The 22546-nt window shown below is 41.0% G+C and overlaps 1 protein-coding gene across 5 annotated transcripts in view; it reads right to left on the reverse strand.

Moving 5' to 3' along the window:
* The window catches only part of adcy7 (adenylate cyclase 7), a 166146-nt gene that overhangs the window by 4925 nt on the left and 138675 nt on the right, over nt 1–22546 (reverse strand). For all 5 annotated transcript variants that reach the window (XM_073070041.1, XM_073070040.1, XM_073070044.1 and 2 more), the window contains 9 exons: nt 20878–20928; nt 18581–18634; nt 17301–17470; nt 12105–12195; nt 11852–12010; nt 7168–7314; nt 6949–7056; nt 2877–2991; nt 2383–2507 (listed from right to left, as the gene is read on the reverse strand). In XM_073070041.1, coding sequence (XP_072926142.1) covers nt 2383–2507; nt 2877–2991; nt 6949–7056; nt 7168–7314; nt 11852–12010; nt 12105–12195; nt 17301–17470; nt 18581–18634; nt 20878–20928 — 1020 coding nt within the window. The remainder of the gene's footprint in view (nt 1–2382; nt 2508–2876; nt 2992–6948; nt 7057–7167; nt 7315–11851; nt 12011–12104; nt 12196–17300; nt 17471–18580; nt 18635–20877; nt 20929–22546) is intronic.

Genomic DNA, 22546 nt, shown 5'->3' on the forward strand with positions numbered 1-22546 from the left:
AAGTAAAATTTATTATCAGAGTACATACATGTCACCACATACAACCCTGAGACTCTTTCTCCTGCAGACACACTCAGCAAATCTATAGAACAGTAACAGTAAACAGGATCAATGAACAACAAACTGTGCAAATGCAAATATAAATAAATAACGAGAGCATGAAATAAGTTAAAGAGTCCTTAAAGTGAGATCATTGATTATAAGAACAGCTCAACAGATGAGTATAGTTGTACTCTTTTGTTCAAGAGCCTGATGGTTGAGGGGTAGTAACTGTCCTCGAACCTGGTGGTACAAGCCCTGAGGCTCTTCTACCTTCTACCCGATGGCAACAGCGAGAGAAGAGCATGGCCTGGGTGGTGAAGATCTTTGATGATGGATGTTACTTGTCTATGGCAACATTTCATGTAGATGTGCTCAATGATTTTATCTGTGATGTTCTGGGCCAAATCCACTACTTTTTGTAGGATTTTCCACTCAAAGGCATTGATGTTCCCATACCAGGCTGTAATGCACCACACATCTATAGAAGGTTGTCAAGGTTTTTGATGACATGCTGAATCTCTACAGACTCCTGAGGAAGTAGAGGTGCTGTTGTGCTTTCTTTGCAATTACGTTTATATGATGGGTCCAGGACAGGTCCTCTAAGGGTGACACACAGGAATTTAAAGTACTGACCCTCTCCACCTCTGATCCTCTGATGAATAATGACTCATGGACCTCTGATTTCCCTCTCCTGAATTCTACAATCATTTCCTGGGTTCTGCTAACATTAAGTGAGAGTTTTTTGTTATGACACCACTCAGCCAAGTTTTCAATCTCCCTTCTGTATGCTGACTCATCACCCCCTTTGATACAGCCCACAACAGTGGTGTCATCAACGAACTTGAAGAATATGGTGCTGCAGCCTGCACATCATCTTCAGATACTGAGAGCAAAGGATCATCAGGAGACGTGGGAGTGAGCGATGGTTCCTCTCTGTTCTGCTGGTCAAAGTGAGCATAGAAGGCATTGAATTCATCTGGAAGTGAAACTCTTCTGTCCCCCACGTCACAAGATTTAACTTTGTAGGAGGTTATGGCATTCAAACCCTGTCACAGCTGTCAAGCACCCCTCTTTGGATCCAGTATAGTCCGGAATCTCCACTTCACACCAGAGATGCTGCACCTCTTGGAGCATTTTTAGTTCTCCAAACTTGAATGCCTCTGATCTGGCTCTCCACAAATTTATTGTTCATCCAGGGCTTCTGAATGGGGAAAATTTTATGGAGACACACTCATCTCCAGCTGTTTTAATAAAGGTTGTTATAACGCTGGTGTAGTCATTCAGATCCTCAGTGAGTACTTGAACACAACCCAGTCCACTGACACAAGGCAATCACGTAACTGTTGCTCTACCTCCTGTGACCACCTCTTAGTTGTCTTGATCTCTGGAGCTTTGCTCTTTAGGCTCTCTTCTGTTCTGTTAGACTTGTTCTGGTACTAGATTTTTGTACACTTTAAAATTTTAATGCTGTGCCTTTTCTTAAATTTCTTCAAAAAAATCTAAATATTCACAATTACCTTCAATTTTCAGTTCACTTTGCTTGTTTCATGATCAGCATACTGTTAAGTGGTGTATGTTCACTCCAATGCTGATGGCGCACGATTGAGATCTTCATTTTGAATTTTATGCAGTTTTTCCATTTTTCATTAACCTCTGTTTAGTGCATGTGACGTCACTTCTCTGAACTGTCTGTGGTGAGAAGAGACCAGCCCAGTATCTTGTGGAATTTTCCATTTGTGACATCATGTCAGTGCTCAAAAATAAATTTGGATTTTGGATTTTTTTGTATAAGGGTTTCTCAACCTGTAGTATTATGCATATACCATACCAATTTGAAAACACATTACATTTCCTAAGGGGGAGAAAGTTGATATAAAGTATTACTCTCTGATAAAAGACCACTCACGTGTATATGGCCATCGAAGCAGAAATGAATGAAAGAGTAAGAACACACAGGAGAAGACAAGTGCATCAAAGTACAGTCAATGCCTCTCTAGTGGGTGCAGTGACCCAAAATTTAGGCTAGGAGATTTTATATATTATTGGAAATGTCTAATGCACACATGTTGGTAATAGTTACAAATGTACTTTTATTGCAATCATAGTGCTCCATATTGCATTTCAAATGCATCAGAATCAATCACAAAAATATAAACTCAACAAATATAGTTTTAATGTGAAACTATATTTATAGTGGACTAATGTCTTTATGTTCAGAGTACAGTAAGAGGATGTTACCAGGCTAGGAGAATGTACGTGGATGCTGTTTCCTAATCATTGCTCAAAACTCCACACAACACCTGAAGTAAATTCCCAGTCACACCCACAAGGAACCCTTACCTGGATTTTACCAAGTTCACCAGTACTTTCCATTCTGCTAGCAACATTAACTGCGTTCCCCCATATGTCGTACTGAGGCTTCTGTGCTCCAATAACACCAGCAATCACAGGCCCATGGTTTATTCCTGTCCAGAACAAAAATTGCATACTGAAGAAATAATCAAAAGACTTTGGGGGTAATATATGATTTTATAGGATGGAGAAGGTACATTGTCTCTAATGAGCAACTAGTCTCATTATTAATAACATGATTAATGATATCTGTTTTTCAATAATAATTTTTCCGTTTACCCCAGTGGATAAAAATTAGTTGGATAATGTTGCTACTACTATAAAAATATTCTAATAGTTGATTTTTTTTCCTGAATTTTGCCTTAATGTCTTTGGTACTATTTGTAAATACTCCAGCATGCAAACGTTTTTATGACTAACTGCCCGGCATTATTAACTACAATTAATAAAGCAATCGACAAGAATTATAGAATATAACATACCAACACGTAGTTTGAAATTATTGAAAGAATGCCTGTTGATGCCATCTAGCTTACTCATCAGAGCAGTGGCAAATTCCACCATGATGCCAATGTGAGCACAAGGCTTTTCACGATCCTGTCAAAACAATAAGGTGGCAACATTTTAAACACGCAACAGGAAAATGATAAAGGGTAACCACAAAACATCAAAAGTACCAAGTAAAAATTCAAAAGTGCTGCAAATGCCAACAAATCAGGCCACATCTATTGGAATAGAAAGAGAACAAATGTTGCAAATCATTCTTTGACTTGAAATACTGTGTTTCTCACAGAATTGGCTTAACTTGCTGAGTGTGTCCAGCATTTTCTGCCTTTATTTTACATTTCCAGCACCTGCATTTTTTTTATCAGGACTAATAAAAAGGAATTGACATTCAAATTGAGTATTTGGACCCAGCATTTGTTTGTAGAGTGCAGAGGAGATTCACCCCAGTGTTGCCTGAACTAGAGGCCATTTTTCATGAGGAGAGATTGGCTAGGCTGGATTTTGTTTTCCCTGGGGTGGAAGAGACTGAGGAGCGACCTATCTGAGTATCGCAAATTATAGGAGACACAGAGAGATGGAATTGATGGTCAGGATCTTATTCTCACTGTAGCTGTATCACAGAAGTTTATGGTGAGAGGAAGAAGTTTTAAAGGGGATTTGAGGGAAGTGCAGGTGGCATGGTAGTGTAGCAATTAGCGCAACACTTGACAACGCCATCTGTAAGATCGAGGTACAATGCCTGCCACTGTCTGTAAGGAGTTTGTATGCTCTCCCTGTGACCTTGTAGGTCTCCTCCGGGTGTTCCAATTTCCAATCCAGCCCTCAGCACAGGTACTGTGAAAAACTTACTTGCAGCAGCATCACAGGCATAGACATCACTATATAGAAATGACAGATAGAAGGACTTCAGTACGGGAGGAACAGAGAGATGCGGGCCTAATGTATATGGGTAAAAACGCTAGCATGGATACGATGGGTTGAAGGGCCTGTTTCTGTGCTGTACCACTCTATCACTAAATGGAAAGAGGCAGCAAACCACCAGTGCTACTTCATATTCTCAATAAATCCATTGTCACCACTCCGTAAAAGACTAATATAAATAAAAACAAAAACTGTTAGAAATGCACAATATCATCTCCTTTAGTAAAGCTCGGCCTTCTCTTTCAGAGGGAGGAAAAATACACATCAGCGTTTTTTGGTTTTATTCTGAATAATTAAGCACTACAATATTGCACTAATATACATTGCTTTAACTTCTCTCTAGACTCAATAAAGTGGATTTTTTAAAATTACATGACATAATTGCCATCTTGTCACTGGCATTGAAATGAAAGTGGCCAAGATAAAATAAAAACAGAAGGTAGCCATGTATTAGGAGGGAAATATCAGCTCTGTTTGACTTGCCCAAGTGCTACCCAATCTACTAAGTAGTTCCAGCACTTTAAGTTTTTAATTTCAAGTCAGAGACTCTTCAGAAGAACTGGAGAAAAGATTAAAACAAATTAGTTTTCAGCAACAAGAAGGTAGGAGAGGCCTGGGTAGAACAAAGGGAGTGTCTCTCATAAGGCAAGACTGGATGATATAACTTGGCAGTGAAGAAACAGATTATACTCCTTTGTCTCTGATGAGCAAGGCTCTGAAACACATCCTGTAGGCCAGACTATAGAAGACTGATGACAGGCTGAACTGGCCAGACCTGTAAAGAGCAAGCTACCCTAAACTGGAGAATTCCGTACTGAGTCTCAGAGGTGACATGCACAGGCAGGTGTCATTCCTCTGGACCTCATTACGACAGTGCAGGCAGCAGAAAGGGCAAAGTGGAAGTGAGATGGTTAACTAGAGCGGCCAGCCAGTCGCCCGAGTGGACTAAACAAGTGCTCCACAAAACGTGTGGTTTCTACAACGAGAAAGGATATTGTGAACAGTGCACTAGAGCACTGTTGGTGCATGCCAACCACAGAGCCCAGCCTGCTAGTCCCAATTGACTGCATTCGGCCATATCTCTACAAGCCCCACTCCTCCATGTAACTACTCAAGCGCTTCTTAAATTCTAACTGCCTCGACTACTGCCTCAGGCAGCTCATTCCATATACTCACCATTCTCTGATCCTCCAGTCCCTTTTAATTCTTAACACTCGCCCTAAATCTGTGCCTGTAGGTCTGGACTCCCCTAACCTGGGGGTAAACATTGTCACCATCCACCATATATGAATATAAACATTTAGCTCTACACACCCCTCATTCCCTACATTCCAAGGAATGGGGGAGGGGGGGAGGGGTTTGTTTTGTTGTGGAGTTTTTGGTTTGTTTCTGTTGTTAAATTGTCGCTGCTGCTCAGGTGGTTCCGCTGAACGTTGTGGGCATGCTATGCCGACATCAGAATGTGTGGCGACGTGTGCAGGCTGCCTCAGCACACGCTGAGGTTGTGCTGATTGTTAACAAAAACAAGGAATTCCGCTGAATGTTTTGTTGCAACGTGATAAATAAATCTGAGTCTAACGTAATCTGTCCAATTTATCCCTGGCAGCATCCCTGTAAGTAGTTCCTGTACTCTTCCCAGTTTAACCAAGGTTTCCTGTAACAAGATGCCAAAACCTGTGCATTGTACTCCTAGTGAGGCCTCACTAATGACTTGTACAACTGCAACTTAAAGTCCCATCTTCTATACTCAATGCCGAGTGACGAAAGCCAGCATGCTAAACATACTTTTAATACCGTTACCTGTGATGCTATTTTCAATAAGCTATGCTCCTATAGTCTCAGATCCCTCTGTTTCATTGCATTCCCTAATGCCCCACCATTCACAGCACAGGTCCTGCACTAGTCTGTCCTGTTTTCATCTCAAAACTAGATGTGTTTTCAACTCAGATTTCCAGCATCGGCAGCATTTTGCTTTTGCTTCTAAAAGCAACAATATTACCTGCCCAGATTCACATGTGAACAATCTAGGCATCCTTGTTCCTTGAATAAGATTTAAATAACTGTTCAAAAAATTAAAGGAATAAAGGAATATATTGATACAAAAACATATTGAACAGGATACTCATAATAATAGGACATTTTCTGGGAACACAATTATTAGACATGTTCCTTTTTGCATTTTTGAGATAAGATAAAGTGAACTTGGAATAGAAAGCCAAGTTTAGGAATGACTAAGTGTGATGCTTTAACTTATTCAAGGTTTGCAGTATCCGGAAAACATTCAAGAACTTGTTAACATATTAAAAAAATTGATCCCAAAAAAATACTAAGTGCATATGGGCAATTATTTTAGTTCCCCGCAACCCTCAATGTGTTTAAGTGTTTTTAATGATTAATACCAGATGTTGTGACAATGCCCTTTTGTGACAGAGTGGATGTGACCTATGTCCCCTTCTCAGGTGTGCACGCACACACACATCTTTTGCTACTAGCACACAAAGGAATTTGAACTGCTCACAAAAGGTTGTCACCCTCTACTTCGGTGCCAAGTTCAGTATATTTCACGATCGTACACAATCATGTTTCCATTTCTGATATGGACGGTGTTGACAATGTGGAGCTTGTGGTGCTTTGTCTACAGATTTTACAACTGGCTTACTTATACTGTTTTTATTGAAGGAATTGTTCAGTGCACACATGTTGTTGTCACTGGGCAAAAAAAATTGCACAGCACAAGATTTTTGTGCACACTGGTCATGACAAATTAGAGGGTACATTGGATGTGACTGAGTAATGGCACCATTGGTTGAACCTGCTGACAGAATTGCTCTAAGTGACCAAGATTGTATTACAGTATGTTTCACTCTCCTCCAAGTTAAACTTCTGGCAAAGTAACCTTTTGCTACTGGGAGATGTTTCTGTAACTTTGAACATTAGTTTTCTTTCCTCTACTTCTTAAATAGACTGTTTTCTATGTAAATTGATGTCAATGGCTACATATGTACTCAGATGTATGCCCAGACCCTTCACCCTAACTTAATGGCCGAGACAATCTCGCCAATCGAGTCTGAATGCGGTAAGCTGCCAGTAGAAACTGCTGGTAATGTACGAGCAACTCAAGATTACCTGTTTATTTTCTTGACCTGTGCCAATACTAAGGCCAGCAGCAGCCATGTAGGTGCTCCCAATAGTTTTGATCTTTTCAACACCACTGAACTTTGGTTTTGACAAAAGCTGCAGAAAAACAAAATGACAGTGGAAAGAAGCTGTAAAGGTTAGCTGAATATACCATAAGCATAAATAGATTAAATGCCAGTTAAAATAAAACCACTTTAATGTAGTTACCTCATCAAAATCTGCAATGATTTCATTTAATAGTCTCAGGCATTCAAGTCCTTCTTTGTTTACATCACATTCTGTGTAAAACTCTTTGAAGTCAGGAACTGAGGCAAACATGATACAAACACAGTCATAAGACTGATGATACAAATCCTGTGACGAAAAATGTGAAAAGAAGAAGGCAACTTTAAATAAACATTTACATGTCTTTACATATTCGCCTCACTGAGCAATTTCTCACCTCAGCTGGCTTCCCGTTCACCCATGATCTGTGCTGACCTCACCAAAACATGGATACTCATAGTGCAATTGTCTCTTCAGTCACTGTATTGTTCATCCATGGTTAAATACTACAGAGTACTTAAGAGCATCAAAATCACTATCACATGAGTGATACCATATATTTGCGGGGTCAGAGATACAATAAGTTAATTTGACAATGAATATATCTTAAGTTAAAGAATAAGTTAACCATAGTGTAATACTCATTGCAAGATTAACGTTGTATTTATGCTGTTATATTACTGCAAATACAAAGGTAGTGAGAGACTGTAAAGGTAAGTGCAGTGGCTAAAAGCAGTCAAGAGTAATAAAGTAACAATCTGTTCTAAAATTTCATTCCTGCAGTACTGGTTTTACCATATAAGCAGAATAACATTGAATTGTAGTGCTAAGATTATCAGTTACAGAGGGCTCTACGAACAATGCAAATTCAGCCATGCTTTTAATATACAACATACTTTGAGCCTGTTCCAGCACTCATCAAAATCACAGCCGATCCAATGTCTCCACTCTGTTTTCCTTCATTCTTCCCCTATCCTTCAACCTCTTTATTATTCAGGAACTGACCAATTTTTATTTTGAGCTCAGTAACTACATGAAGAAATTTCCCCTCATTTCAGTCCTGAGTTGCCCATCCTTCATCCTGAGACTGTGTCACAATTACTAAAAGATTCAACAACGCTTCTAAATATCCAAGATGGCGGCACGATGCAGCTTGCAGCGGCCACTCCGGAACTGATTATCTGTTATTTGTGAAGTGGGGTGCCGTGCGCGATCATAATCGATTGAAAACGGATGTGGAAGCACGGAGAAACATCCGGAAATTCCAGGAAGACCTTCTTCTTCGTTGCTGCTGCTGCTGCTGTGAGATCCGGGACTCTGCTGGGAAGAACAGGCCCCCAGTCCTCAGGGTTGTGTTGCCGATGGCCGAGTTTTAATACGCTCGGCAGAGGATGGTGCTCAGAGAAGCTGTGCCGGAGGGGATAGTCGTCAGCTCGGAGGTTCGACGGACTCGGAGTCCTTTCGACGGACTCAGGTCTCTTTCGGTGTGTGCTGCATCTGCGAGGCTGGTTTCGACAGAGCTTCCATTGTGTGCTGCGTCTGCGAGGCTGAGTCGGGCAGCGCCGTGGAAGTCCATAGCGGGGGTATTCCCTTCTGCCGCCGGCGTGGGATGGCGAGTCTGTCAGGACCCTGGGGACTTATGGAAACTGTGGTGATTTCTTTTGAACTTACAGTCCTTTAACATCTTGGACTATTTTTACTGTGCCCATAGTCTGTTTTTTATCAATTATGCTATTGTTTGCACTGTTGTAACTATAAGTTGTAATTATGTGGTTTTGTGCAGGTCTTGTAGCTTTAGTTTTTGGTCTTGTTTTTGTCTGGTGGATTTGGAGCTCCTTTCCGGGGAACGCGCTAGATGGTAGCGTGCTATTAATACGCAGCAGCCTCTCTGGACTCTGGATTCGGGATTGCCAAACGTTACGTGGATTTTCTGGTGTAGTCTGTTTTGTCATGTGCTTTTGTGATATCTTTCTGGGGGAACGTTGTCTCATTTTTTAACTGCATTGCATTTGTGGTTTCTAAATGACAATAAACTGAATCTGAATCTGAATCTGAAATGCACACCCAAAGCATGCAGAGTAAGAAAGGGTACAGCCTTTCTATATCCACTCCAAACTCCTGAAGAATTTTAAGCTCTGAATAGATCGACTCTCATTTTTCCCAAACTCTAAAAAATAATTCTAGTCTACTCAGTCTCTTCTACAGCAAATGCAACATCCCTGGAATCAGTTTGGTGAATCTTCACTGCAGTCAGTACATTTCTTTTTCTCGGTAAGACCAGAAGTTGCATACAATTATGGTCTCATTATGCCATTTGGTTCATTGATTCTGCTTGGCCATTTCATCATGGCTGATCCACTTTTCCTCTCCGCCCCAATCTCCCGCACTCTCCCTGTATCCATGCCCTGACCAATCAGGAACCTATCAACCTCTGCCTTAGATATACACACTGGCTTGGCCTCCACAGATGCCTGTGGCAAAGAATTCCACTGGTTCACCACTCTCTGGCTAAGTTGCAGGAATTAAATACAAAGTTAATGGAAAGCATTTCAGAGTATTTTCAAGCATGTTTTCAACACTTGCCCAGTTGTGAATGTTGATTTGTGTAATGCCCTGCTTAACTTTTAGGTTTTCTGTTAATGAGCTTTAAGTTTTCTCAGCCCGCTGACACGAAACTTACTATTGGTAAATCGGTTTTGCACTTTGGGATTATTTTTGGAACACATAATAATAGCCAGTTTGGCTAGTCAGAATTTCAAACCTCACAATGTGAAGCAGTTACAAGGTCAAATGCATTTCTTATGATATTTTCTCTTGATCAAAAGACACCTTCAGAATCAGGTTGAATATCACTGGCACGTGTTGTAAAATTTGTTGATTTGAAACAGTGCATAATAATAATAAAATACATAAGATAAGTAGAGCAAAGAGAGAGAAATAAATGCTGAGTTGGTGTTCATGGGTTTGTTGTCCATTCAGAAATCTGATGGCAGAAGGGAAGAAGCTGTTCCTGAACGTTGAGTATGTGTCATCAGGCACCTGTATCTTCTTCTAGATGGTAACAATGAGATGCAATGAGAAGGCATGTCCTGGCTATTGGGTGTTTTTAATGATGGATGCCACTTCTGAAGGCGTCCTGGATGCTGGGGAGGCTAGTGTCCATGACGAAGCTGGCTGAGTTCACAGCTTGCAGCCACTTTTTCCAATCCTTTCCAGTGCCCTCCCCCCCCCCCCCCCCCCATACCAGACTGTGATGCAATCAGTTAGAATACTCTCCACGGTCCATTTGTCGAAATTTTGCAAGCGTCTTTGGTGACATACCAACTCTCCTCAAACTCCTAATGAAATATAGCAGCTGTCATGCCTTCTTTGTAATTGCATCAACGTGTTGGACCCCGGGTGGATCCTCGAAGATGTTGACATCCCTGAGGAAATTGAAACTGTTCAACCTTTCCATGGCTGATTCCTTGATGAGGATTGGTGTGTTTTCGCTCAAATTTCCTTTACTGAAGTCCACAATCAATTCCTTGGTCTTATTTATGTTAATTTCCAATGTTGTTGCTGAGATACCACTTAATCAACTGATCTATCTCACTCCTGTGTGCCTCCTCGTCACCATCTGAAATGCTGCCACCAATAGTTGTGTCAATGGCAAATTTGTAGACAGTGCTTGAGCTGTGCCTAGCCACACAATCATGGGTGCGGAGACAGCAGAGCAGTGGGCTAAGCATGCATCTTTGACGTACATCAGTGTTGACTGTCAGTGAGGAGGAGATGTTATTTCTGATCCACACAGACTCTGCTCCCCCAGTGAGGAAGTCAGGGATCCAGTTGCAGAGAGAGGTACAGAGGCCCAGGTTTGGAGCTTGTTGATCAGAACTCAGGGCTTGATTGTGTTGAACACTGAGCTGTCATAAATAAACAGCAGCCTGATGTAGGTAATACTATTGCCCAGGAGATCAAAGGCTGAGTGGAGAGCCAGTGAGATTGTATCTGCTGTAGACCCATTGTGGCAATAGGCAAATTGCAGCAGATCCAGGTCCTTGCTTAGGCAGGAGTTGATTCTAGCCATGACCAACTTCTCAGAGAACTTCATCACAGTAGATGTGAGTGCCACTGGGTGGGCACTGTTGGGGCACTGGCATGAATGTCACCCTTTTGAAGCAGGTAGGAACCTCCAACTACAGCAGTGAGAGACTGAAGATATCCATGAACGCCCCAGTCAGTTGGTTGGCACAGGTTTTCAGTGCCCTACCTGGTATACCATGAGGGCCTGATACCTTGCAAAGGGTTCACTCTCTTGAAAGATGTTCCGACATTGGCCTCGGAGACTATGACCTATGTCAATAATAGTCTTATTTTGACAGTCAATGGCACTGCATGTTAACATTGTAATGACTCCTCCATGGGATCCCACTCTTAGTGCAAGAAGGATAAATAAAAAAGCCAAAGTGAAATTCTACCAACGCTGGACAAGGCAAGCCAGGTTAAGATTCCAAACAAAATCTACGTCTTTCACTCCTACATCGGTACTAGTTGAGCATTTGCACGATAAAATATGGTTAACTTTAAAAGATAGTATTTTCGTGGCAGAGTTAGAAACTAGTCAGACACTTGCTATCAATTAAAGATACTTCGGTCACTCCTTCAGTAACTAATACTTGGGTGTGCACATTCCTGAACAGTTTCTCCACAACAATAAATCATTGCCAAGAATTAAACACTCCTTCAGATAATTCACATCTCCTTTTGATTCTTATGAGATATTACTGAATACATAAAAACCATCTCTGGCAATGATCAACCTACAATTTGCGAGTGCTTGTGGGTGGGGAGGAATCCGTACCTCATTCTTTTTATTTTCACCAATGAAGTGCTCAGCAACATGCCCTGGTAGCACATTTTCCAGCAGAAGACGGTTCAGGTTTTCCATGGTCTCAATTTCTTCCCTCTCCCTTTTAAACTTATTCTTCCATAGGAAGTCTAGTCTACAATAATATTCATTCTGCAATAAGAAAAAGAAGAACTGCTTTGTCAGCAGCCTGCTCGGCCATTTGCAATCGTCATGGTACTTCAATGATGCAATTATTTTTTTTTACCTGTATTATTAAAAGCAGCAGCGTAAATCCAAACAGGAGGAGGTAAAAGCTCCCCATTATCATTGGATTTTTCATGGGGCTTGGATCCCGACTTGTAAACAAAAACAAAATTTACAAAATAAGTTGCACGTAATTATTGAAATATTAGTCTGACAAATTCACATCTTCTGTCACTACAGGCCCCAGTTATAATTAATTCACAACAAACACAAGCAAAAATTATTCTGCATTTTTTTTTACAAATGTACATAATTCATGGGGTAGGTTTTCAAAGTTCGAAGGTAAAGCACCATTTCTTCTCAGCATTTTGCAACTGAAGATGGATTTTCATCCACTAAAAGCTGGGGGCTTTCCCACCTAGCAAACCTGCAAGTCAAATAAAATACTTACCTTGGAATTCTGTATTCCATAAAAAGTTCTCCCCAACATCTGTCAGTCTCTAGACAGCACGCCTGAATCCAGCCCACACACCACCAAGGGGTTCCTGGTTTCCGATTCCCCGACATAACCCCTACATAGAGCAACTATCGTTTTCCCTTCCCTTCCGTTCCCTTCAATTCTACCCAAACAGAGCTACAGCTGAACTCACTCATGGCCCAGTCCTCCCACCACCACACGCAAGACTCCGGAGCTCTCCTGCCAATGCAGAGTGGCCACCTTTCCAAACCTGGCTCTGTAGACACCATGTCTTGACCTGAGGGAAGGTGAAACACTCAATGCAGAATGGCTGAGGCCTTGGACATCAGGCACAACTAACCCTTTGTGTGGCAGGCCAGCAACCAAAATTGACCTAGCACATCAAGTCAAGTTTATTGTTATCTAACAATATACAATGTATAGAACCATATAATGTATACAGAAATGAGACGAAGTTTCTTCAAACCAGGGTGTAAAGCGCAGTAGCACACATAACACAAGGTAACTTATGAAGGTAAGGATAAAATCTACTGATAAATCACACATAAAAAAACAGACTAAAGTGTATTAATAGTAAATATTGTATGGTTCGGAACCGATTAACCAGTAACTCTTTGAATATGATGGTACAGGAAGTTAAGAAGCCTAATGGCCTGTGGGAAGAAACTGTTCTTCACCCTGACCATTCTGGTTTTTATGTATCATAGTCTCTGGCCTGATGGTAGAAAGTCAACGAGGATGCTGGATGGATGGGTGGGATGGGAAGGGCCCTGCAATATGCAACGCTCCTGATAAGTACCCCCGGTGAATGGTAAGGAGATACCTATGATCCACTCAGCTGTTCTCCCTGTCTTTTGTAGGGACTTTTGTTCTGATATTCAACTGCTCCCATACCAGGTGGAGATGCAACTTGTCAGGACGTTCTCAATGGTGCTCCTGTAAAACCCAGTTAAGATGGAAGGGAGGAGGGAGCCTGGCCTGCCTTCATCATCTTAGGAAGTGGAGGCACTGCTGTGTCTTCTTGTTCCGGGCGATGATATTAAGGGACAAGGTGAGGTTACCCGTGATGTGAACTCCCAGGAACCTGGTGCACTTAACTCTCTGTTCAGAGGAGCCATGTATTTGCAGAGGAGAATGATTCATCTGCATCTTCCTGAAGTCCACAGTGATTTCCTCTGTCTTCTCCACGTTCAGGCTTAGTTATTTTTCTCACAACAATCCACCAGTCATACAACTTCCTCTCTATACTCCGCCTCGTCGTCATTCTTGACAAGAACCAAAGATTCAAAGTACATTTATTATTTATTATTATACAGAATACAACTTGGAGATTGATCCTCCTATAGGCAGCCACAATCCATGGAACCCGTTCAAAGAAAACATCAAACTCCCAGTGCACAATACAAAGATCAAATTGCACAAATGGCAAAAAGCGAGCAAACAACGCACTGGATATCAAACATCAAACCAGGAGTCTTCAGCTTACTTCAGTTCAGTGCAGCACCTTTAGCTGACTGCAGGCCGCAGAGCCAGTCATCGCCAAGGTGCCCCAGTCCTCATCAATCGTCCTGATGAAACCACTCAAAAAACAGCCAAAAGAAGGGTAACAACACACACAAAATGCTGGTGGAACGCAACAGGCCAGGCAGCATCTATAGGAAGAACTGTCGATGTTTCGGGCCGAGACCCTTCATCAGGAAAGGTAAAAGGTAACCAGGATTGAAAGACACCTGCAACATGAACCTCAAAGTGGTCCAAAACAAGTCCACAGCCACAAGCCTCACAGATCAATCCCTGCAATGTGGAACCCAAGACTCCTGTATTTTCTTCTGATGGGAGAGGGAGAGAGGGAGGGGGAAAGGGGGGGAAAAGAAAGAAAGAGAGAGAAAGAGAGAGAGAGAGATAGAGAGAGACAGACAGACAGACAAAAAAAACGGTCAAATGCATGCAGACAGCACTGAACACCCGCCTGCACTCTGCTCTTCTCCTCATCGATTTCAGCTTCCTCAATTCCTCAATCGGAGAGAAGCAATGAAGTTGATTTGGGATCACGCCCTCATTCCAGGCCACCAGGCGGCACACTCCACTCCCAACCTTACCAAATGCTTTCAGAGACAGCAAAGCGCCAGATTGCTCAATCAGCTCAAAAACACACCATTAAAATGTAAATCATAGGTTCCAAACGCACGCAGCTTAGTCATAGAAGCATATTTGAAAGAAGAAGAAATAAAAGTAGTAAAAGATGTAATTTAGTGAACTCTCTGCAGGACATCACCATTGGTCACTTGCACCATCCCGAAGCAATTCAAGCTCTCCTTTATAGATACTGTGAAATTCTTGGGTAAGCTATACAGAAAATCAATAAAGCTTTGTAATCCATTGTATGAGTGCTCAGAAAATAAGTACTTCCAAACACACATGCATGAGGTAGTAAATTGGATTAGACATTGGCTCAATGGGAGAAGTCAGAGAGTGGTAGTGGAGGATTGTTTCTCTGAGTGGAAGCCTGTGACTAATGGTGTGCCACAGGGATCAGTGCTGGGTGCATTGTTATTTGTCATCTATATCAATGATCTGGATGATAATGTGGTAAATTGGATCAGCAAATTTGCTGATGATACAGACTGAAGGTGTAGTGGACAGTGAGGAAGGTTTTCAAAGCTTGCAGAGGGATCTGGACGAGCTGGAAAAATGGGCTGAAAATGGCAGATGGAGTTTAATACAGACAAGTGTGAGGTATTGCACTTTGGAAGGAAAGACCAAGGTAGAACATACAAGGTAAATGGTAGGGCACTGAGGAGTGCAGTAGAACAGAGGGATCTAGGAATACAGATACAAAATTCCCTAAAAGTGGCGTAACAGGTAGAAAGGGTAGTAAAGAGAGCTTTTGGTACATTGGCCTTTATAAATCAAAGTACTGAGGTGGTATAAAACATTGGTGAGGCCGAATTTGGAGGATTGTGTGCAGTTTTGGTCACCGAATTACAGGAAGGTTATTAATAAGGTTGAAAGAGTGCAGAGAAGGTTTACAAGGATGTTATTTGGACTTGAGAAACTGAGTTACACAGAAAGGTTGAATAGGTTAGGACTTTATTCCCTGGAGCATAGAAGAATGAGGGGAGATTTGATAGAGGTATATAAAATTATGATGGGTATAGATAGAGTGAATGCAAGCAGGCTTTTTCCACTGAGGCTGGGGGAGAAAAAACCAGAGGACATGGGTTAAGGGTGAAGGGGGAAAAGTTTAAAGGGAACATTGGGAAAGGCTTCTTCACACACAGAGTGGTGGGAGCGTGGAATGAGCTGCCAGATGAAGTGGTAAATGCAGGCTCACTTTTAACATTTAAGAAAAACTTGGACAGGTACATGGATGAGAGGTGTATGGAGGGATATGGTCTAGGTGCAGGTCAGTGGGACTAGGCAGAAAAATGGTTCGGCACAGCCAAAAAGGGTCAAAAGGCCTGTTTCTGTGCTGTAATGTTCTATGGTTCAATGGTTCTAAATTCTGTTATTTCCACAGCACTCGTTCTCCACAGTGTAAAACATACTAACATCCTTAGTTAGGAAAGATTGTTGTTTTCTTGAGGGCTTGATTCCCACAGAGGGGTGATAACACACAACACTGGGTCTCTATTTGTTGTGAGTTACCCAATTGATTTGATTTTAGAAATAATAATTTAGTTAGAAAAGTAAGTAAAGCACAAGATAAACATGAGGAAGTCTGTAGATGCTGGAAATTCAAAGAAACACAGGCACAATGCTGGAGGAATTCAGCAGGTCAGGCAGCATCGATGGAAATGAATAAACAGTCAAAATTTCACACCAAGATTCTTCCTTGAGATTGAGCATAAGGTGCTGATTCATAAGGTCCGCAAGCCACTGAAGTATGCATATGTAAGCTATTAAGAGAATATGATAACAGGTATTTTTCCAAGATGAACAAAACCACATTGGTTGGCAGAGTCCAGACTGATACAATTTTTGGAAACAAACAAGGCTAGTTCAGTGGAAATGTAAAATCCTCCCTATACGTCTATCATTGAGAAATAATTGATTTGTGAAACGTAGCTGGCCGGTATACATAGATTAGAAAAGAAATATGGGCTTCCTTGATTATACAAGTGGTGAACTGTGAGAGAGCTCATTGGACTTCTGTTCTCAGACCGGAATCGCCTAAACTTGCTTCAGAGGTCCCATTCCTTGCATGCTTCCCAATGGGCACACAGAAGGACTCTAAAGGTTCAGGTATTAGGTGACCTGTTTGGCAATAAATGATACTTCGCAAACAAAACATAAAAATAAGAGGAAATAAAAAATGAGTTAGAGGCTGTAAATCTGAAAGAAAACATTGAAAATACTCAACAGTTCGTGCAGTGCCCATAAAGAAATTAACAGAATTAATCCCAAGATTGATGTTCTTTCTCTTAGTTATGGAAGGTTATTGACTTGAAGTGGTTCTCACTCCACCAATTTTGCCTGACCCACTGAGTGTTTTCAGCAATCCCCTGCATTTCAATGCAACTGGAAGATTTAATCCTTTCACTTGGCCCACATTGTTTTTATTTGTTTCTGCACTCCTGCATAAATTCTGAAATGGCCTCCGCACATATGCCTATTATTATTGTATTCTCAGTCCAGAGTTTGCTAAAAGGTGACAATCTGGTTACCTGTGTCCAGAAGCAACAACGAGGAAAGCGATATTTCAGTGAATTGGCGATCACAGAGAGAACATATACATCAACGGCAGAGGTTTAAAGTTTTCCATTGGCAAAATCATACCTGCCGTACAGAAATGTCTTGTAATCGTTGAACAAAATAACATAATTATTCAGGAAAATGATGTTATAAACCACACAGGCAGTAATTAAGAGGAGAGCTTTCAGTTCAAAGCTAATTCTGAGGAAGACTGAACAGGTGATGAGCCCCAGGATACAACAGCACACGTAATACTGCCAAAAGCAAAATTAGAAGAGTTAGAAAATGCACTTTCTTATTAAGCAATCAATGATTTACAAACTTAATTATATCAAACTAATTTCAAACAGCAATCTAAATTAGACATTTACAAATCTGCTGTGCACATTTTTGGTTGTAATCAACACATCTGTAATTAAGCAGCTGACATAACAATGTCCCCAGTGACCACACCCTGCAGGGGAGCAACTATGTTTCAAGATTCTGATCTATTTCGGAATGGCATAAGATGGCTTTTCACCAAGCTAAAGATATGTTCATATCAAGCTACTAATTAATACGGCATTATCGACCTGGTTGGAAGCATCAATTAGAGCATGACCATTTGTAATCGAGGTTTGAGGGCAGAAGGAAGTATTTTAAAGCAGTTACTGAAATACTGTACATCGGCACATCCTGAATTGGGCACTCAAGGTGGTTCACCTGAAGATCAAACGCTCTCAACTACCTGGTAGCTACTGTAGTGAGGGATGTGGTGAACTACATATACCTGTCTGGACACGCCCCCCCCCCCCCCCCACCCGGCTGACTGCTCCTGTGGCTCCTCCCATGGACCCCGGTATAAAGGCAATTGGAGGCACAGCCCCGGCCTCAGTCTCCAGGATGTTGTGTGGTGGTCAATTGCTGCTTGTTCTTTCTTCCAGCCAATAAAAGCCTATATCTCGTCTCATGTCTCTGAGAGTTATTGACGGTGCATCAAGGGATCAATTAGCTTTCATTAAAAAATCACATTGCTTTTTATTTTCTTCTTCATGCTACCATTACAGTTTATTGTTATACAAGAGAAAATGCTGCAACTCTCATTATGATAGAAAGCAAAACTTAGAGTTTCATTACCTGAGAACCAGATTCTGATTTATTTATCAAATGTACATTGAAACATACAGTGAGATGCACCATTTGCATTAACAACCTACGCACCAAAGAATGAGCTGGAAGCAGCCCACGAATGTCACCACACATTCCAGCACTAACATACTGTCATAAAGGTACTTTAGAATAGCTGGTGGCGTAATCTAATAAACCAAGGCAAAAATTCATATTGCAAAGATCAAAATGAACAAATGAAATTTATATATACTCACGGGAAGGTAATAATTCTCACACTCTGTTTTGTTGGTATTATGTTGTAAGTAAAGCTACAAATAAAATATTAACATTCAATATAACATAATTTTTACCCACACTGTGCAGTTCTAAAATATGGTAAATGACAGTCTTTAATCTAAATCATCCTTGGCCCATTAACCACTGTTAAGCAAAGATGCACAATTCTATAGCACAATGATATTATAAACCGCACAGATAATAATTAAGAGGAGAATTATTTAAATGGGTGCTTGAGGGTCTGCACGGACCTGGTGGGCCAAAGTGTCTGCATATGAGCTGTATGAATCTATTGCCCCCAAGCTGTGAGTAATGTTCCCTCTAAGGTTTTCTTTACAGATGTGCACATCAACCACAGCTCTGCGCAGAAAACTTTTGCACAGTCTGAAAACTGTGCTGCACTTTAATAAAACATTATATCAAAGAAAATTATGCAGCAACAAAGGCTTTGTGCATGGGAGTATTTCAGTGACTGTGCGGCTACACACCCCACACCTGTGCGGCTTAGAGGCCACAGTGGCTGTGATTTTAAAACCGACCCTATCGAAGTCTGGACAAGTGATGAGTTACAGCATACAACAGCTCACATTATACCAAATAAAATTGAAACTATTATATTTTAATTGATTAAATGGTTAAACAAGGATTCAGAGACTGCATTAATTGATAATAATTTCACCTAACAAATTAAAAGATTTGTTGTACACTGATATACAAGTTGTACAGCGTACCTGTTGAAATCAACACATAAATAACTAATAAACTGACATATTTGTAGAATACCTACAAAGTATTTCAACTTCAAACAATTTCTTTTTCAATTGTCACCTTCTAAAATGCTACACCAAAATGATAAATAATTCAACATAATTCATTTTCAATGGAGACTATCAGCCTGACAGGATGACTCAATTTATAGTCTCACTTGAATCATGGTAAAGAGTTTGGGGAAATTGTAATGACTTGGGCTATGTCATGCTACATGAGAAACAATCAACATTTCTGGAGCAAGTCACTGATCTGTCAGAAATATTACACATTAAGTGAGGGGATTGAAGTGTAATGTACAGAGTAATTAATTAAAAACTATGCTGAAGTCTGAACTGACATAATTATATATAATTGTGAGAGGCATACAGTAAATAGGTTAGATAGCCAGTGTCTTTAGTCCATTGTGGAAATCCCAAATATTAAAGAGAATAGCTTTTAATAACTTTAAGAGGAGAGGGGGTAAATTTAAAGACTGGTATTTTGTTGCCTGGAAGGTACTGCCAATGGAAAGTGGTGGAAGCAGCTACGACAGCAAAACTTAAGAGGTACTAAGACAGACACATGAACAGGCATGGATTTCAGAGTTAGAGATCAGAGACTTGTGGTTTAAGTTAGCAACCATGGCATTGTGGGTCCAAGGACCTTTTGCTATGCTATACTGTCCCATAAGCTCCTTCACCAAATGGAAACAACATGGAAAAAGATTGGCTACTGGTGTCCACTTTGACCTCCAGAATAGAGAGAATATTAATATTTCTTCGTGCTTAATCATGAGACTTCCTAAGAAGCTAGTGAGTTTCTTCACTTCTGTCTGATTCCTGGCCAGGCCTTTCCATTTGAAGGGAAAACAAAACAAGGAAGGATGTTCTCATCTCAAGAGTCCCCTCATTCAGCTTCACTCATCGCCTTGCCTTAATTTTACACAGACTCAGGGTTCTGAAGATTGGCCTTCAAACTGAAAGTCTTGCTTCTTTTCCCATAAATGTAACCTGGCCTCTTGAGTATTATCAGCATTTTACATTCTTATTTTAGACTATAGATACTCCTAATGATTTTAAATTTCTTAATCAAAATCTTCAGGAAATTCAACCACTGGTAATAAAGCTTCTTCCCATGCACAAATGCACTACTGGTAGTCTATCCTCATTGACAAGAGAACGTACACATATGGGCCTGGTCTTTCTTGATACAAGAGAAACTAACAAGCGAGCACTGAAGTTGGCTCACCTGAAGGTTAGACTTGATCGTGAAGTCCAAGTACATTAGTATTAGCTTCCATTAAAAGAAGATCATTTCTTCTTTCTGTCTGGTTACTGTTATATTTTATTGAAAGAAGTATCGCACACCTTGTTATTGTAATTAACATCTCAAAACTTAGCACTCCGTTACCCAACTGAGAAACACAAAGATGGCTTAGAGTTATTTGTGTCATAACCTACTGAATTAAGGTAAACAGTTACCTGCAAAGTTCAAAAAGTTTAAAAAAATGTTTGTGTCTACTCACAAGAGAGCAGTTTGTCTCATTTTTCTCATCGTGCACTTTTGGCATTGAATGCTGAAAAGACAACAGTAATATTCAATGCAGCATATAGCTTCACTGATAATATACAGTTCTAAAATATGGTAAGACTTCTTATCATACTGTTGGACTCTGAACTATATGGGCCAAATTACATCTTTTTCTTTCAACCCTTTTGAGATGCATGGCTTTGTTATGGATAAACCCCACAATCAATATCAACGGCTGTTAATTTCTAAAGACTCTGATTATTAATTTTTTTTTATTTTAGAGGTAGAGCAAGGTAACAGGACCTTCTGGTTCAACGAGCCCATGTCACCCAATTACACCCATGTGACCAATTAACTTACTAACCCGTATGCGTTTGGAATGTGGGACGAAACTGGAGCACCCGGAGGAAACCCGCGTGATCACAGGTCACAGGTGCTGACTCCCCACAGACAGAGGTGGGAATTGAACCTGCATTGCTAAAACTGTAATAGCATTACACTGCCCACTATGCTAATGTGCTGCACTTAATTGTTACATTCATTTGTATTTAATACATGAAGCACAAGAGGATATGATATACACCACTCCCTAAATGGCACTTGTGATGAGTGGAAAAAGGGAGCAGTGGGTCATGACAGCACAACTAGAGTTTTGACCAGTGACCGATCCGGGCATCAGAAGTTTAAGAGGAGGTGGTTTCACTCAGGTCCACTACCTGAGCTTTGACCAGCGATCAATTCATGTTTGAGTTTGATTAGCAAGAACAAATTAAAGGAAGCCAGGGACAAGCACAGCAACCATTGTCGCAGCAGCTGTCGTCAGAGTGGTGATCTTGGAGCTTTAGCACTTCGAGGCTTCAGCAAAGAGAAAGCAAAAGGAGAAAAGCTCTAGGTTGTTTATTTTCCTTCCACTTCTTTATATCTACTCAGCTGGAACAGTAGAGATGCCAGGAAGGATAGTGGAATGCTCCTCTTGTGGGATGTGGGAAGGCAGGGAAACCTCCAGTGTCCCTAACGTCTACAACTGCGAGAAGTGCACCCAGATGCAGCTTCCAACAAATCGCGCTAAGGAGTTGGAGCTAGAATTGGATGAACTCCGGATTATTCGGAAGGCTGAAGGGATGGTAGATAGGACATATAGAAAGGTAGTTACACCCAAAGTGCAGAACACAGGTGTCAGGTCAAGTCACTTTTATTGTCATTTTGACCATAACTGCTGGTACAGTACATAGTAAACATGAGATAACGTTTTTCAGGACCATGGTGTTACATGACACATGCTTCACTAGATTACAGACTTACACAGGACTGCATAAAGTGCACAAAAACAGTGCAGGCATTACAATAAATAATAAACAGGACAATAGGGCAAGGTGTCAGTCCAGGCTTCGGGTATTGGGGAGTCTGACAGCTTGGGGGAAGAAACTGTTACACAGTCTGGTCGTGAGAGCCCGAATGCTTCGGTGCCTTTTCCCAGAACTGCAGGAGGGAGAAAAGATTGTATGATGGGTGCGTGGGGTCCTTCATAATGCTGTTTCCTTTGAGGATGCAGCGTGTAGTGTAAATGTCCATGATGGCGGGAAGAGAGACCCCGATGATCTTCTCAGTTGACCTCACTATCCGCTGCAGGGTCTTGCAATCTGAGATGGTGCAATTTCCGAACC

The sequence above is a fragment of the Hemitrygon akajei genome, chromosome 17, assembly GCF_048418815.1.
Source record: "Hemitrygon akajei chromosome 17, sHemAka1.3, whole genome shotgun sequence".
Classification (NCBI taxonomy): domain Eukaryota; kingdom Metazoa; phylum Chordata; class Chondrichthyes; order Myliobatiformes; family Dasyatidae; genus Hemitrygon; species Hemitrygon akajei.